Consider the following 16,245-nt stretch of genomic DNA (forward strand, 5'->3'; position numbering starts at 1 on the left):
GTGCCAACGGCTCCGTCCTGCAGAAGCTATGCAAGTCTACCACGCAAGGAGATGTGCTTAGTATGCACGCTCAACACACACACACACACACACAAACAAAACCAACACACACAGGGTTTCCCCCACAGCAGGGAGATATGCTGAGTACACCGTGAGAAATAGTGCAGCAAAATGGGATATGTCCCTACCTCACCGCTTGAACACACACACACACTCACACACACACACACACACAATGTCCGATAATCCCATACCCCTTTATAATTTGGGAACAATATTCACATGGTGCTATCCAGTAAAGACGGAAGTTTTTCTATCGCCATGGTCAGTGCGATGAAGGATTTAGCCAGATGTGTTCCACGCTCAAACGGAGTCATTCGGTCGATCCGCGCCGTCTCGCGTTGCGAGTGTGTGGGGAAAGAAACAGCGTGGTTAAAGATCAGCTGTGGGAGGGTGGTGCTTATTATTCGGTACACTCTGACGTGGACATGAATTGAACGTTAAGCATGGGTTTAGATGTGCCTGAGCACAGAAGTCAAAAGCAGGGGAAAAAAACAAAATGCGACATTTTGGTTTCAGATCATGATGTTCTTGCATGAATGTCTTGGGGTTCGCGCAAATGAATGGTCACGGGCTCGTATCTACTTCTGTGTTGTTAAAAGGGAGATTTACGTTGACCTTGTCTCGCTAGCTACCCCCTTCCCGCACACTGACCTCTGACCCAAAACCATGGGTTTTCCAGAGCTCCAGCCAATCGGGGATCATGTTCAACCCAAATCAGGTCCGACAGAACCAAAAAACAACAAACAAACGGCGTTGCTTCGCTTCTTTACGCACAAATTTTCCCATGTGGCATTGAGACTCGGCAGTAGCCTCCTAATCAAAATTGCAGGTGTCATACCTTCTTACCGTCTCCATTTTGTTTTGCCACTAGCCATATTTGGTCAAAAAAAAATCAATGATACATACTTTTTACAGTTGAGTCTGCAAGAAGTAAAACTTCAGCCCAAAACTCTGAGCCTTAGCCGGACCCACTATGTAGGAAACATCCGAGTGTGTGTATGGCCTCACATCCACAGCCATGCAAGGTTACAGACAGAAAGGTTCTGGGGTTGAATGAACTTCGCAAAAAAAAAAAAAAAAGAGGACATATCACTGTTGTAGATGTTGTCGCCTTTCGTATTTGTTTGCAAGAAGAAACAATCTGCATCGAGTGATACACCACAAGTTGACTTTTGACATTTTGTTATCACGCATTTCAAGTTAATGGACGCTTTTGTCCTTCAGGTTTGCTAGTTGTTGGGTTCAGTTGGTGGGGGGGGGGCACGTAATGTACCTTTAGCGAATAACCAGGATGGATGCAGGTATCTACATTATATTGTGAAAACGTTTTTAAAAAAACGTAAGTCATTTTTTGGTTGTTCTTTGGATAAATTGTACAACCCAGGATCAGGGTCGGCAAAGCCTATGAGGCCTGTGGTTGGGCTGTGCGTGCGTGTATGCTTGCGTGTGGCAGTAATGCTGTGAAATCATCATCACTCGTGATGTTTCTTGATCAGCCGCCAAGCGGTTTCTCATCTGGGACCAGTTTGGACCAGGTCTGAGTCCGACGGCGGCTGAAATGCTTTTTAGGAACGCGTCGGAGTGATTTCAGCGGTTTGACTCAGGTGTGGATACTATAAGCGCAGGGCAGGGTCAAATTAAACCTTAACGTGGATGTATCTATCTATCTACATCTATAAGATGTACCATGGGCTTTTATTTTGTTAGGATCATGCTTTTCTACCGTGTTCTTCGGCTTGGAAAAAAAAAAGTAGCTCTAGAGATTTTCGATGTGCAAAAGTACCTTTTGTTTGTTGTTTCCTTGTGGTTGGCATTTTGATTGTAAATACCTTTTCTGGTAATCCTCCTCAGTTGGATCTATGTTCCATGAGTTGGTTAGGCTCTATCAAATGTAATGATAGTAAATGTTCCTTAGAAATATCCAGAATGTAAGAAGAGAAAAGACTGGAAACTGTGTTTTTTCGTAGGAGTCTGTGCCATCGTGTTGTCTTGAGTATAAGCGCACTGATATTAGATCTGTGGGGAGGGGGACGCGTCTGGACGGGATTGACCAGACAGCCGCAACCAAGCTTCGGTTCAGTTTCTCTGGAAAAGAGCCGATTAAGATGAACGGATGTAATACTTGTCTCTCACATTCCCGATTAACATTAAAACTGTCTTTGTAATTGTTCTGCAAAGAAAGACCCTTGTCACAGGATTAGAGAAGTCAAGTAATGTATTAGCAGTGCAAAAATGTCCGTTTTGACTACTCCGTGTTGATGCTAATGCTAAAAATGATAACGTATCAGTGCTCAAACGAACAGCCTCTTAGCTAAGCACAAAGAAAAGGCTAGCTACCTTTGTTTGAAAGTTTAGAAATGTGGAAAGGACCTTGTGTGTTTGGAACGAGCAAAGCTAGCTCTTTCTGACCTTTTAGCTGGTGATTATGCTAAGCTAGGTCAACGGTCTACTGCTTCATATTCACTGTATGACGGTGAGTGTAATATCTATCTATTTGTCCAACGCTATACCCCAAGAAACAAAGATGGAATGGAATACACTGTATTACGTCAACTATAGTGTACTAATACACCCAAATGTATCTACTTTTTTTTTTTTTTTTTTTTGGAACCAACCCTTGAGGAAAAAGAGCAATTTGAGAGTCATATTTGTTAGGATGGACATTTTTGACTTAGGGGCGTGACTAAATAGCTTGATGGAATGGTCCAATTCGCAGCGTGCAGCTACATGCCAAACCGTTCAATACATAAGCACATTCTTCAAACTTGAGGAAGGAAATGCTCAAAGAGGAACAAAACTCACACAGTTTTTACTCTGATGAAAGTCTGCCGGTATCACATCTCCTGCCTTCACTGTAGAAATGATGGCTGCTGTCATCGATCGCGTTCAAAGCCGCTCCTGCGTCAGCTCAAGAAAAAAAAAAAAACATTCAGGAATCTTCTTGTCATTTTGTGGGGGGGCAGGGCGCGGTGGGGCTCCCGAAACCACAGTATCCGTATATTCTGTGTCTACGATAACCGTTAACGCATTCTGGGGAAGAGTTGAATGATATTTTCAATGGCTCCATGTGGCCAGCACTAGGAAATGTGTTATTTTTGTTACAATACCTCCTGAAAATAAAGTCTATTTATCTGTGAAGAGACAAAGATTTACAATTATACAGATGAGTACATAGAAAATTACAACTGATTTTAAATGTGAAAAAGTTCTATTAATCAAAACATGTACAGTTCATTTGGTTTTGAACACGATACAGAAATGTATCACGCATCAGTATTGAGGTTGATTTTATATATTTATCATTTTATTACATTGTAATGTTGTAACTGCGATGGAGGAAAAAAAACATAAAGGAATATAAATTAATTTTTCCAAATGTGTGTCGCCTTTACTTTCCATTGACAGACACGTGATGAGATTTCTTTATCACAACGCAAAAAATAAAAAGTTCACGGTCTTCAACAAACTTTATTCATTTTCAGCAATCTCTGCTGGCCAGGGAACATGCCAATGGTTTACCAGTACTGAGAACTAGAGATCTAGATCTTTATGGATAAAACACAGCATAGATGCAGACAACATGGAGCAATAAAAGACAACAGACACCTATAAATATGAAAAACTATTGACCCCGGAGTGGTTCCTCTTCACATCATCAAAAAAAGACATACTTACACACATGAACAGATGCATGGATGCCGTATAAATATAACGATGTGGCTGGACGCATGCCAGCAGCACTGCATCAGAAGATCAGGCTGAAGATATTTAAAAATTATTTTCATATAAACCTCACGAAAAGACCACCACTGTTCTTTTGGAGGGCACTCCAAATAATAAACTCACTATCTCCTGAATAAGCTAAATAAAAAATAATAAATAGTGCATGTGTTGTTAGGGTCTACTTTCAGCCGTGGATGTATACACATCTCGTGCTCTAGTGAGTATTTTGGAGCAGCGGGACAGTTTGTGAGTCGAGGCAAAAACAAATGTGGAAAAAAGAGGCATTATTAAGCATAAGAAAGACTCAGAAGTGGGATGTGCTCCTAAATATTTTCCATTACTTGTAGTCCATTGTAACTTAAATATTTGCATAGAAAAGATCATTCCACTTCACGTTTCCCCCCCTTTCAAAAGTAAAAATGTATCAAGTGAAATGTGAATTTTCAGTTCTTAAGAAAGGATAAAAGGGGAATACATGAGTTTTTTTAGGACTTGAGTCTCAAATAGTATAACAAATAATCCAAAACAGTTAACAGCATACACGGATCACAATCAAAGGATTTCAGCAGATGATCTTTCAGGCTTTCTTCTTCAGTGAGACACAAAATACATCTTAATTTAGCTACTGGCTCCCTCTGCTGACAACAAGCAACACTACAACAAAAAAAGGTCAGTTCTGCAGATAAAAAAAATAAGGTTTTTCTCTGAATAATTCCCTCAGGGAAATAAAGAATCTCACAAAACTTTTTAAAAGTTCTCTTTTTCTCAATGATCATCTCAGCAGTACCACCACCACCACCCAAAAGAAAAAAAAGAAAAGAAAAAAGCAGCATGGGACTCTTTACTGTCAGTAAAGTACGTCATGTGGAGTACCTCTGGAGAGCAGGAGCCGCCGACAAGGGTTACGCTGGAGTTAACCCGGCTCGGTTTACTCCAGCAGGGGCTCGTCATCATCGTCGTCGTCGACCTGCAGCCTCTGGAAGGGCCGCGAGCTTGATGGGCGGCGGTACCTCAGAAACTTGAACAGAACTGAAGAGCAACGAGTCCGGCGTGAGAAAGTGTCCTTTTGAATGTTAATGTATCAGACATATTTGTATCTTTTTGTTAATAGCTATCTATATGTATATGTATACATCCCAGTAAGAGAAAGAGGAAGACCTTTTTGAAGCCTCCACAAAGTTAAAATTACACAATAGAATGTAAAACAAATATGCGTAAGATATGACTGCCTAAAATAATATTGACAAGATGTTTCACAAAATACGAGAAAGAAAAGGGAATTGTGTCGATGTGTTTGAGAGAGAATGTGTGTGTGCGTGTCTAAAGATTAGTATCCATGTATGTAAAGACGGCAGACAAGTTAATGATTAAAAATATATGATAAGAAAAACACTACTACGTGTTAACCCGATGTGGCTGCAGGGGCAGAATCCCCAACAGTACAGAAGCGGCCGTGTATCTGAGGTCAACCCGGACTCACCGGTGATCACGGTGAGCACCAGCAGGACGCCCACCACCAAGGCGACCATCACGGGGACCTCCCAGCAGGTCTCGGCGACTAGCAGGCACCGCGCCCGGTTCAGGGTGCCGTTGTTGGGCTGCGCCGGCACTGACAGCAGGCGGCACATCAGCGGGTAGATGTCCACGCTCTGCAGGCTGCCCACCCGATAGCCCTGGCGGAAGCTGGGCCCCGCCGCCGCCATGAAGGGGTGCATGCTGGGCAGGGAGTTGTCGTAGCCGTGGTCGCCCACTGAAAGGAGAGGAAGGAGAGCGGTGGGCGGATGCGATCAAATGTCGCCACAAAGAAAGCAATCAGGAGACGTACGGCGAGGCAGCTGGTTCCCATTCCGCACAATGGTCCAGCCCTCGGCGGCGATCAGAATGATGGGCTGAGTGCGGCCATTGTTCCGGTAGTGGAGCCTGTCGGGGATGGCCGACTTCAAATACACCGTCATGTGGGGGTGGCACTTATTCAGCAAGTCGAAGACACCTTCCGGGTCTGCACGCGCACAGGAAAAAAGGTATTTGTGTGAGCGGAGGTCCCACTTAACTAAAGAAAAAAAACACCCGTTTCCGACTCAGGTCTTCCACTCCCGGTCACCTTGGCGTGGGATGAGGGCCGTGACGGGGGAGAGATCCACCAGCGTGTAGTTGTCGGGGTGGAGGCAGTCGTCCAGCCGTATAAGGCGCTCGGCTGAGCACTGGGCCATGCCGTGGTCACTGGTCACCAGCACGTTGACGCGGCCCCAGAGGCCGGTGCTGGTCAGCTCCTCCACCAGCAGGCCCACGTTGGCGTCCACCTGGTTCGCACACCAACGGACACAGACGTCAGTCCCCTGAACTTCCATTCGGAGCTAATGTGAAGCAGGGCTCTATCTATCTATCCAATCTTTGTAAAAATACACATCCGCCGAGCCAGAGCACATAGAGCGTACACATGTGATATATATCGGATTAATATCGCACCAAAATGGTACGTGGCCACAATTAATAAGGCTAATTGACAGCTGCTTAAAATCGCACAACATGACTTCTCCAACGCATTTGTGGCCCCCCTTTAAACCACTTAAGCAAGTTTTTATCCTTCAAACATTCAGGAGCCTTTTGTATCAGGATCAATGAAAAAATGACAGTACCTCCTTCAGCACTTGGCTCATGGCAGTGTCGTTGTCCGGGCCGAATATGTGACCCGACCGGTCCGGTTCCTCCCAGTAGAGCGCTGCGAACATCGCCGCTGGCTCCTTTTCATCTCCCAGCATCCACTTGGTCACGTTCTTCAGCCGCTGTTGGAAGGTCACGTGGGAGTTGTAGGGCAGGAAGTGCGACGCAGTGCGGTTGCCAATGGCCACGTCGGAGCCGGGCCACATGGCGGTCGCCGTCTTGTAGCCGGAGTCCTGCGCCGTGAGCCAGAGCGGCCGCGCCTCGCTCCACCACACCGGGTCGGACACGTTGCCGCCCACGTGGAAGCTCTTGTGGGTGACCGGGTCGTACATGTTGCTGGCCAGGATGCCGTGGGACTCCGCGTACAGCCCCGTCACCTGGGGGAGGACAACATGGGGTTCATTTTTGTCCCGTGAGGCTCAATCTGCTCACAATCTAAACAGGTGGCGCGGGAGTTACCAGGCTGTAGTGGTTGGGAAACGTCTTAGTGATGAAGACGTTGGTGAGCTGCTCCACCAGGACCCCCTGGCTGTAAAGGCGTTCCAGGTTGGGCATCGGGAACCGCTTCAGGTAGTCCGCGCGGAAGCCGTCAAACGACACCAGCAGCAGGGGCGGGGGGCCCGGTTGTGCCGTGCCGTTGTCAGTGCCCGAGGCCCCGACGGCACACAGGAGGCCCACGAGCATTTGCAGCAACATCCTGAGATTCAGTGGGAGTGTCATAAACATCAGGAATCGACAGTTCAGCGGGTATATTCTGACCTGCAGAAGCACAGAGAGAAAGAGAGAGAAAGTGAAGCCACACATTTTTGGTTTATCACTTTTCACTTTGTAATAGGAATGCGATGATCCAGCTCTTATAGTCCTACAACCGATGGAGGCACCTGGGCTTCGGGTATCAGCGGATATCGACCTGATGGTGTGTTATTAATGAGACGTATGCCTCACTGGGTGGGAGTGACTGGGATCACTCTTTGATTTTGTAAAACAAATAACAGCAAAAAGAGGAATGTCCAGAAACGGTTGGGGAGGGTATTCTATTTGTTTGTGTAAAGAAAGGAACTGCTTCTAACGGATGCTCACTGGGTTTATTTTCATCACAATCTCCAGCGGGTGTGTGTCAAAGGTTTCTAAATTGACATCCCAACAGTGTGGATCCAGTTTGGCGAGTTTTTCTACTTTAAGAGAGGAGTGCAAACCTCCTCTGCATCTCGTCTCACCCGACATCCGGTTTCATCTGCATCAGATTAACAGCCTGAACAGAAACGTTGGATGTATAGGCGCTCTCAGAGGCCAAACCCAAATAAAATAAAGTTACCCAAGGACGCCAGTTAAAATTTAAATGACAGGGACATGACTGCAAATAGCTATTTCTAAACAATATTTGAATCGCCCGAGCACACTCATTTTCCACTCTCCTATAAATATCGTATTTTGTTATTCAAGTATTTCAAGAACTGCGGGAGTGAGTTCGATAATTTAAAGAAAACGTATCTCAAGCTGTGATATTGGAGTCAACGTAAAGAAACTAGATCGAAAGGGAGCGCACCTCGGGCGCAGGCGATGGACGGAGAGGCGCGAATGCTCTCTTTTTATTATTAAGGGCTATTTAAAATGAAAGGGAGTTCGACTACGACCAGAAAGTCCCCATTCGTGCCGGAGAATGCTGCATTAACGTCTCCGAAAACGAAGTGAATTAATACTGAAGATAATGCGGAAGTCGAAAGGAACACAATTCTGAAGAACAGGTGTACTTTATTTCCACTCTTTGTACACAAGCCCGGTTAGCATATGTTAGCTTGCTGGTGTCTCAGCGTTCACGTAACGTGAAAGCAGTTGAATTTACGACGCTACCTGTAAGGGAAGCTGACCGGCAGTTGTCCTCCAGTCAGTGTCGATGAAGAGCTTGTTTTATTTAGTCTAAACGGTTACTTTCCCAGCGACATCGTCACTTGACTTCCTCAAAATAAACAACGCTGAGACGTTTTCGAGCGAACGCTCCTGTTACTTCCGGTAACGCATTTCAAAATAAATCTGGTACCAATAAAAAATCCGTAGACTCCGTCCCAAAATAATTATATATTTCTTGTCCTCTACGGTTTTGTTTTTCATATTATTAGCTACTGAGCGTATATTATACTATAATAAGTGTCACAAAATGCATTTATAGTATTTATTTTAACAACACAAGGCTTTTGTTTTGACGTAACAACCACATACTCTCTTATAACAGGTACGTAACATTTGATGGGACGCTTTACAAATTTGGCAGCTCAGTCAGCGAATCAGCGTTTGGATTTGGGCGTTGTGGGTGGTAGAAGTTTGTGAGTGTTGTTTCCATCCAATTAATAAAAAACGCTTAAAGGGCTGAGATGGGGTATTGTGGAAAATTAGTGCACACAATGACACACTGAAGCATTGCAATTTGCCAGGCAGGCAACCAGGAGGGCAAAAGTTATTGTAAAATCTTGGTTGAGAATATCCCAGCGCGTGCTCACAGCCATTACATTATCAACTTCTTGAAGCTGCAGGGCTATGAGCGACAATAGTGTCCCATATATTATTCTCCTTTAAGGATCATCCCCGCTGTCCTCCCTTGGCACGCCTTCGTCCCTTCCCCATCCAAAGTCCTGGGCAGCTTCTCTGATAAGGTGGAACAAAGCAGGCATCACGCTCACTGTGCTGAGAGCCCGCAACTCGCTCCGCCAACCCAGTACGATCTCTGCTTTGACCTCTGCGCCCGCAGAATGGATCCCCTGTACGAGAACCCCGAGTCCACCTACGAGAACCTGCCGTCGAGTGTGTACGACCTGACCTACGAGGCGCCATTCGACGAGCCCTCAAAGCCGGCCGCGGAGTACGAGAACACTGGACGGGCCAGAGGTCAGATGCCGACTCCCCCTGCTCTCCCCCCGCCTCGGCCTCTCGCGGAGGAGAGACGGAGCAGTTCATCCTCATCCTCGTCCTCCTCCTCCTCCTCTTCTTCTTCAGCGCACGCTGAAGATGAAGATAAAGCAGAGGTGAAGGAAAATAACAGGGAGGATGACAAAGAGGAAGAGGAGAAGAGAGAGGTGGAGGAGAGCAACACGTACCCGAATTGGGGGAGGGGGTCCCCGGAGGCGAACGGCGGCAACTTTTCCCGCAGATCCTCGTCTTCGTCGTCATCGTCTTCGGCGGTGTCTGACAAGGAGGAGCCTGAGGAGAAGCCAGAGCCTGAAAAAGAGGAACCTAAAATCCAACTTTATGTCAAGGTAGGGGGAAGGTGCGCTCAAAACGAACCCATCTTTGAACGGGTTACAGTCACATGTGTACTACTTTTCTTATGAACAAGTGCGCCAATATAGTGCAAAAGGAATATTTTATTGTATTCCTCTTGCACTATATTGTCTTCTCGTCCATTGTCGTACTGTCTGCTGTTACGCACCAACCGCCAAGTCAAATTCCTTGTATGTCTGACATGTTATGGCAATAAATGTTTCCTGATTCCTGATCCTGAAGCGTGATGAGAGGGTCTGTGTATGTGTGTGTGTGTTGTACAACAAGGGGTCACGCTGGTTCTAAATATAAGCTGTCAGTTGAACTGACAGGAATGTCCTGACTCACAGACGGGATAGTTGGGTATAGTTTCTGTCCTACTGTGTTTGTGTGTGTGTCTTACGCTAAGTGATTCCATCTACGCATCTATGTTGAAAATGCATTAATTTCTAATCCCAAATTCCCACTCTCACACACTAACACACACACACACACACACACACACACACAGACACACACGCACTAACTGAATCGATTTCATAATATGCACATTGCACAATAAAGTCCACTTGAGTCATCGTAAATCAGGCACTTTGAAACCTGACATTACAGCGCTATAATCCGGAGGTCATTGCCGTAGAGAAGGAGGGGCCGAGGTGTTGGCAGCATCAAACTACCATTGTCAAATACAGTCTACAGCAAATTTATTATCATCAAATGTCGATAAAACTGCGCTGGATCTCCATACCGAGTCATCCGTCACAAACCTTCTGAAGAAATACTTCAGCGGGTCAATTGATCAGCAACTTATTAACATTTACAACTGCAACAGACTTGGTTTTTTACCAATGATTCATCAACAGTTATGAGGTGACCAGCTTTCAAGGTCTTGAGAAATTGAGGAAAAACCTTTTTGGTTTCAGACGCCTTCAGCTGGCTAAAAAGAAGACACAGCATGTAGGATGCCTGAGGAGGATTTTGCACAAGCTGGGAACCCAAAACCCAAAGTCTTATTAATGCTGGATGATGAAGAAAGCATTTGTAAACTATAACAAATATGAACCGGGCACTGTTGTTTTCGGCAAGCATTATCCAAACAGCAGGAAATAGCACCTTTGTACGGGACTATTTTTTGATGAAAATGACTACCCATTTGATTTAATGGAAGCACCAGTGGGGAAGAGGATGAATCGGGCATCGATACACAAGTTATTAGTCGCTAGACTTTTGTTGGTTTTGGTTCTACGGGTGCTGATGCGTCTGAGAAAGAGACAATGTCTCTCATTGTGTTGTAAATCAGAGCAGGAAAAGGTGGAAAGGGGCTCCCTCGGTGTGACTGACAGTGTCACGCCTCACTGCTGGGGCCTCAGGTACAAATTGAGGCTCTTAAACACACACGCACACTCTCCCTCCCTCCCACTCGTCCTCAGCTGACACTGGTACAGAGCTGCTATGGGACCAAGCCGACTTCAACACATGGACCTGGAGGAGAATCCGCTGTAAACTGACACGGCTCTCAGACACAAACTCACAAACACACACACACAAATACATCTACACACTTTTGGAAACAAAACACACAAGCGAAGCCTGTTTTCTGTTGACCATGACGGATACCGCGGCCGGGGAGGACAAGGACCCTGATATTGAGCTGTTTGTGAAGGTGGGGAATCACGCGTGTGTGGTCTTGATGAAGTTAGTGCACGTCGCAAGCAGACTCTAGATCAGTTCTCCCCTCACATTTAAATTACACTTGTGTACAAACTTTACTGTCTCAGTCTGCCTGAATAATCTGTAATAGCTTTTGTTGGTTTATTACAGTAGTGCTCACTTTAAAAACTGTTCAGTGTGTGTTTGTGTGTGTGTCGGTGTTTACTGGGGGTGGATCCTTTGAGCATGCGCATGCCACGTTGTTGTTGTGTGCTGATTTTCCATGTGTGAACCTGACACCCACGTGCACGGACAATCTCTCGCTTTCTCTCCCCCAATGAATTATTACTGGGGTCCTTTCAGTATTGGGGCAGCGGCTCTCAATGGCCTGAAGGTATGATACTGTATTGTGAGGTGTGCGTGTGTACATTCATACTATGGTTTTGGCATCGCCACATTTGTTTGTTAACCAACGCAGTGTGGACACATTGCGTACATATTGTATTACTTTAGGGATAGGAGTGAGGCACTTATTTACACATTTTACTTGACTTGAATGAACAACATTTATGTCAATAGTTCAATAATTCTTTCTGTGATTTGAAGAGAAAATTGATACCACTCATATGTGTGTGCTAAATTTGGCTTGTTAGCATAGCTCAGCCTGGAAACACCTATCTATATGACTACCATTGCAAGTGTAAATGTGGAGTTTCTTCCACTACCACCTGTGGTTACCTGACCTTTTACATGGAGCCAGGCTAGCTGTTTCCCCGCGTCACCGATATTGATGCTGAGCTAAGTACAGGACTTCTGGCTATACCTTAAAGCAAGTGTCGGCATCTTAAAAAGAGCCAAGCAAAGCCGACGCCGGTTGAAGCTCAGCGGTGGTGTGTGCACGGGACAGGAGATGAAAGATATCAAAAGCTCCGTAGCTCCTGTACTGTACAGCAGGAACCACACGTCCAAACAGGCAGTGAGGCGGCTAATGAAAGCAGTCTGGATTATTCATGTGGGTCTCTGGGTCCCATTACAGTGTCCGATTGCAGTCGTGCACGCGCACACCCACACATACACAACGTGAACACAATAATACTGTATTTGATCTTATGTTAATGATAAATGCGTTCATGTGCACAAACAGGCCCAACCCTCTACTTCAAACTAAAATCACTGAATGGTCTACTTGTATTATGTATTTCTTTGGTTTGAGTTATTGAGTACTTGTCTGGATTGCATGTGTGTGTGTGCATGAATCAGTGTATGAAGTATATGTGTCTTACTGTGTTTTCATGTGTGCGTGTGCTCTTACAGGCTGGGAGTGACGGGGAGAGCATCGGAAACTGTCCCTTCTCTCAGCGCCTCTTTATGATCCTCTGGCTCAAAGGTGTCGTCTTCAATGTCACCACCGTCGACCTCAAGAGGTGATAATGACATCACATCATACTGTACGTTCCCTGTCTTTGCAGAGCTGTAAAAGGAAAAAAATCTGCATATTAAAATGAAACCCACAAACACAGAAAATACTTACGTATACTTTAAAAAGGTACCGTGACAATTGAAGTACTGCATGGACCAATGAACACAAGGTCCCATAACTCACTGTTTGATTAAGCAGCTTAAGAGCAGCTTTAAGATGCTCGAAGTGCTCCTTAGAGCAGTATGTGAGGGTAATGAACAAAACAATAAATGGAATGGAAATGAGGCCCAAGAGTAGTAGGCACTAGCAGCAACAATAGACAAACGAAAGAGCATTGTTTGTTTACTAGAATTAGCACAAAAAAAACACAGTGGCATTTCATCGCAGTTCAATAGTAGAGGTAGTAAAATGATTCTACTCCACTTAGGAAACCGGCTGACCTTCACAACTTGGCCCCGGGTACACACCCGCCCTTCCTCACCTTCCAGGGGGAGGTTCTCACTGACGTCAACAAAATAGAGGAGTACCTGGAGGAGATGCTGGTTCCACCAAAGTATGCCCCACACGCGTAGAAAAGAAAATAGGACGAGGCGAGGGACATCCTCACTGACGCCATGTTCATGTTTCTTAGGTATCCCAAACTTGCATCAAAGAATCGGGAATCCAACACAGCGGGGAACGACATATTTGCAAAGTTCTCCGCTTATGTCAAAAACAAACGGCCAGATAAAAATCGAGGTAAGCAATCCGAACACAAAACCAGAATTGGGGAAATTTGCACAATTTGCATTTTCTCCACATCATCTTCACACCAAGCCTCTGGCTCTAAGCCTCTCCCCCTTTGATCATTACATAAACGAATATGTGACATGGTGCGAGTTCAAAATATAGCCAGTAAACATTCATTTTAATGCAATACGGAAGCATTGGTTTAAAAAACGTCATGACCCGCGTGTGCGTTGTGTTGTTTGTGCCTCAGCATTAGAGAAAGGTCTAGACAAGTCCCTGGCTAAGCTCAATACGTATCTGGAGAGTCCTCTCCCCGACGAGCTTCAGGTGGGACACAACAGAGGCGAGGGCGAATCCAAGCGCAAGTACCTGGACGGAGACGAACTGACGCTGGCTGACTGCAACCTTCTGCCCAAACTTCACGTTGTCAAGGTGACCTGCGTTTCAATTGGCCGACTCTGGCTCACTTTAGCTGGAAATCTGTCTTGACATACAGTAGCACAATAACATGTTTTCCTGCAGGTGGTTTCGAAGAAATACCGGAACTATGAAATTCCCTCTGAATTCCGAGGGTTGTGGCGTTACCTCGGCAACGCCTACGAACGAGACGAGTTCACCAACACGTGCGCAGCGGATGTGGAAATCGAGCTGGCCTACAAGGACGTGGCAAAGAGGTTGGGAAAGTGAATGCGTCCCAAAACGTTCACTTTAGTACCTTTCTCTCCTTTTAGAGAATCTACTGGACCACACACGGAAGTATTTATGCAGTCTTTGCAAACCATAAGTCATTTTTTTTGCAGAAAGGTGGTTAAATGTAGCAAACATTTAAGGGTGGTATCAAGGACAAGACAATTGATTCTTTTTGAAGTTGCTGTGCAGCATCTTAAATGTGTAATAATACTTACTGTGAACAAAATAGTTTGTTTATGGTGATTATACTGCAGATATTTCTATGTGAGGTGTCAAAAGTAAAAAAGGACTCTCAAATGAATAATACAAATGGTCCTTTCACCACAATTCTGGCATGAAATGGCTCAAGACACACGTGTGAATTATCTTGAGTAACCGTGACAGAATTTCTGGAAAGAATATTTCTGTCAAATCTATTTTTAAAATTTGATCTTTAGCACTTTGAGCACCACAAGCCGAGTGCCATTGTAGTCCCATCATTTTGGAGAGAGGGCAGACTCTATGACCCATATCTTCAACATTAGGTAACTCACACCTAAACAATCCAAACTGATGGAGCACTGCAGTTAAAACAAAAAAATTGTATTTTTTATGTTCTGGTTAACTGTCCCTGTCAGGGGTACGGTAAGGAGTTTTTTTTCTCCTAAGCTGGACTGAAACATTACCCATTTCTGCTCACAGTTAATCTACTTATTGAACATTATTATTCATGTTGTGAACGTACATATGCATTAGGAATAAGGGAATGCATAAATCATTATTCACAGCGTTATTTGTGTTTCAGCCAAAGTATTTTGTCTTTTCCTGGAGCAGTGTTAGAGAGGTCTGTCTCCCCTAGTTTTCTTAATCGTTAAATCATCCACTTTATAGGTGTGACACCACACTTGATGTATCGAACATGTCGTGGTCGTGAAATAACCATAGTCTCACTACGTGTTTCAGATGAAAAAAATAAACTTTAAATTTGATAATTCTGCCTCTGGTAAAACACAAAGCACCCAGTTTACCACGACTGCTGTGTTGGGAAGTTGATCTTAATAATGGGTGCCTTAGTGGGAATCATGCTCTCCTCTGCCTTCAACTCTTTATGTCTGTACGGTTCACTTTAGATGTCTGGATATAATATGGACGTGATGTAATTGAAGGACTTCTACCCACGGAGCCGTGTGGCAAAATATATCTCTAATGATTAGAACCATGAACCCTCTGTGTATAAATTGCTAATTTGAAGAATAAATCTATTTTCTCATAGACTAAGCTTGAAGGTTGTGTTTTATTTTGGAGAATGGATGTTCAGTGTGTCTCTCCACTGCAAATGCTATGTTCATGTAAATACATGCAAGGTTCTATGAGGTGTGTCATGCTGGTAAAGCCACCTTTCCTACTGAATCTGAGGCTAAGCAGTAAATACATATTTAGCAAACATCAAACATACGCAGTTTTTTTCTGCCTCATGGTTTTCTAATTTCCCAATACTAGTATAAATAACCAGCATTTAAGTATTCTATTTTTACAGTGATTATGAAAAATAATCCCATGCTGAGCCATATCATCACAACACAAAAACAATAATGCATGTTATAGAACATTGCTTTACTTTACATGCACTTAAACAATGCATGTCTCATACACTCTCTTGCTGGATTCCAGCAGCTCCACATAAAAATGCAGTACAAGGGGCCCATTGTATCATGTGACAGCCTGCAGATGGCAGTAAACACAAAGTTTTTATTGGTGTCTGACAGCGTAACCACAAATGTAGGGATCGTCGTGTTCTTTGGCTCCGCTTTCTGTTTTGACTATCGTGAGAATGAAAATGTTACTGAATGTCCGTCACTGTGGCTCATGATTATATTCAGAGCATGTAAAATAATAATTCATACAAAATTACAGCGGTCTCTGGTTTCTGCTATTCTCCAGCAAAAAGTGAGGACACTGTCTTTTATTTCAATGAGTAGCAAGTTGTGGCATTAAAATTCCATTAAATTATTCAAGGGTGGTTTGATGCTCTGAGAGCCATTGCTGTTAATACATAGACAGATTATTATGTGAACACT

The 16,245-nt window shown here is 44.4% G+C and overlaps 2 protein-coding genes and 1 long non-coding RNA gene across 6 annotated transcripts in view; 1 reads left to right on the top strand and 2 right to left on the bottom strand.

The window, feature by feature from the left end:
• Positions 1–3,511: 3,511 nt before the first annotated feature.
• On the bottom strand, positions 3,512–8,478 carry enpp4 (ectonucleotide pyrophosphatase/phosphodiesterase 4). Of its 2 annotated transcripts, none has more exons than XM_040177712.2 (7): positions 8,299–8,478; positions 6,907–7,206; positions 6,423–6,824; positions 5,888–6,086; positions 5,612–5,785; positions 5,267–5,536; positions 3,512–4,815 (listed from the first exon to the last, which is right to left on the bottom strand). In XM_040177712.2, the coding sequence occupies exons 2-7, from the start codon at positions 7,171–7,173 to the stop codon at positions 4,715–4,717; spliced, it is 1,413 nt and encodes a 470-aa protein (XP_040033646.2). In that variant the 5' UTR covers positions 7,174–7,206; positions 8,299–8,478; the 3' UTR covers positions 3,512–4,714. The 2 variants fall into 2 exon arrangements, with proteins under 2 accessions (XP_040033646.2, XP_040033656.2); XM_040177722.2 differs by having other exon boundaries at positions 6,907–7,144; positions 8,299–8,447.
• Positions 8,479–9,089: 611 nt separating this feature from the next.
• Positions 9,090–15,445, top strand: clic5a (chloride intracellular channel 5a). 3 transcript variants are annotated; one of them, XM_040177732.2, is made up of 6 exons: positions 9,090–9,695; positions 12,664–12,773; positions 13,197–13,322; positions 13,401–13,507; positions 13,749–13,930; positions 14,021–15,445. In XM_040177732.2, the coding sequence occupies exons 1-6, from the start codon at positions 9,192–9,194 to the stop codon at positions 14,183–14,185; spliced, it is 1,194 nt and encodes a 397-aa protein (XP_040033666.2). In that variant the 5' UTR covers positions 9,090–9,191; the 3' UTR covers positions 14,186–15,445. The 3 variants fall into 3 exon arrangements, with proteins under 3 accessions (XP_040033666.2, XP_040033672.2, XP_077955518.1); XM_040177738.2 differs by lacking the exon at positions 9,090–9,695 and adding an exon at positions 11,090–11,362; XM_078099392.1 differs by lacking the exon at positions 9,090–9,695 and adding an exon at positions 11,501–11,743.
• LOC120820229 (uncharacterized) overlaps positions 9,252–16,245 on the bottom strand; it is a 28,227-nt gene continuing 21,233 nt past the window's right edge. The window contains exons 2-4 of the long non-coding RNA XR_013467153.1: positions 12,662–12,820; positions 9,537–9,639; positions 9,252–9,441 (exon numbers count right to left, since the gene is read on the bottom strand). This is a non-coding gene — a long non-coding RNA (uncharacterized LOC120820229). The remainder of the gene's footprint in view (positions 9,442–9,536; positions 9,640–12,661; positions 12,821–16,245) is intronic.

Source organism: Gasterosteus aculeatus, chromosome 1 (genome assembly GCF_964276395.1).
Source record: "Gasterosteus aculeatus chromosome 1, fGasAcu3.hap1.1, whole genome shotgun sequence".
Taxonomy (NCBI): domain Eukaryota; kingdom Metazoa; phylum Chordata; class Actinopteri; order Perciformes; family Gasterosteidae; genus Gasterosteus; species Gasterosteus aculeatus.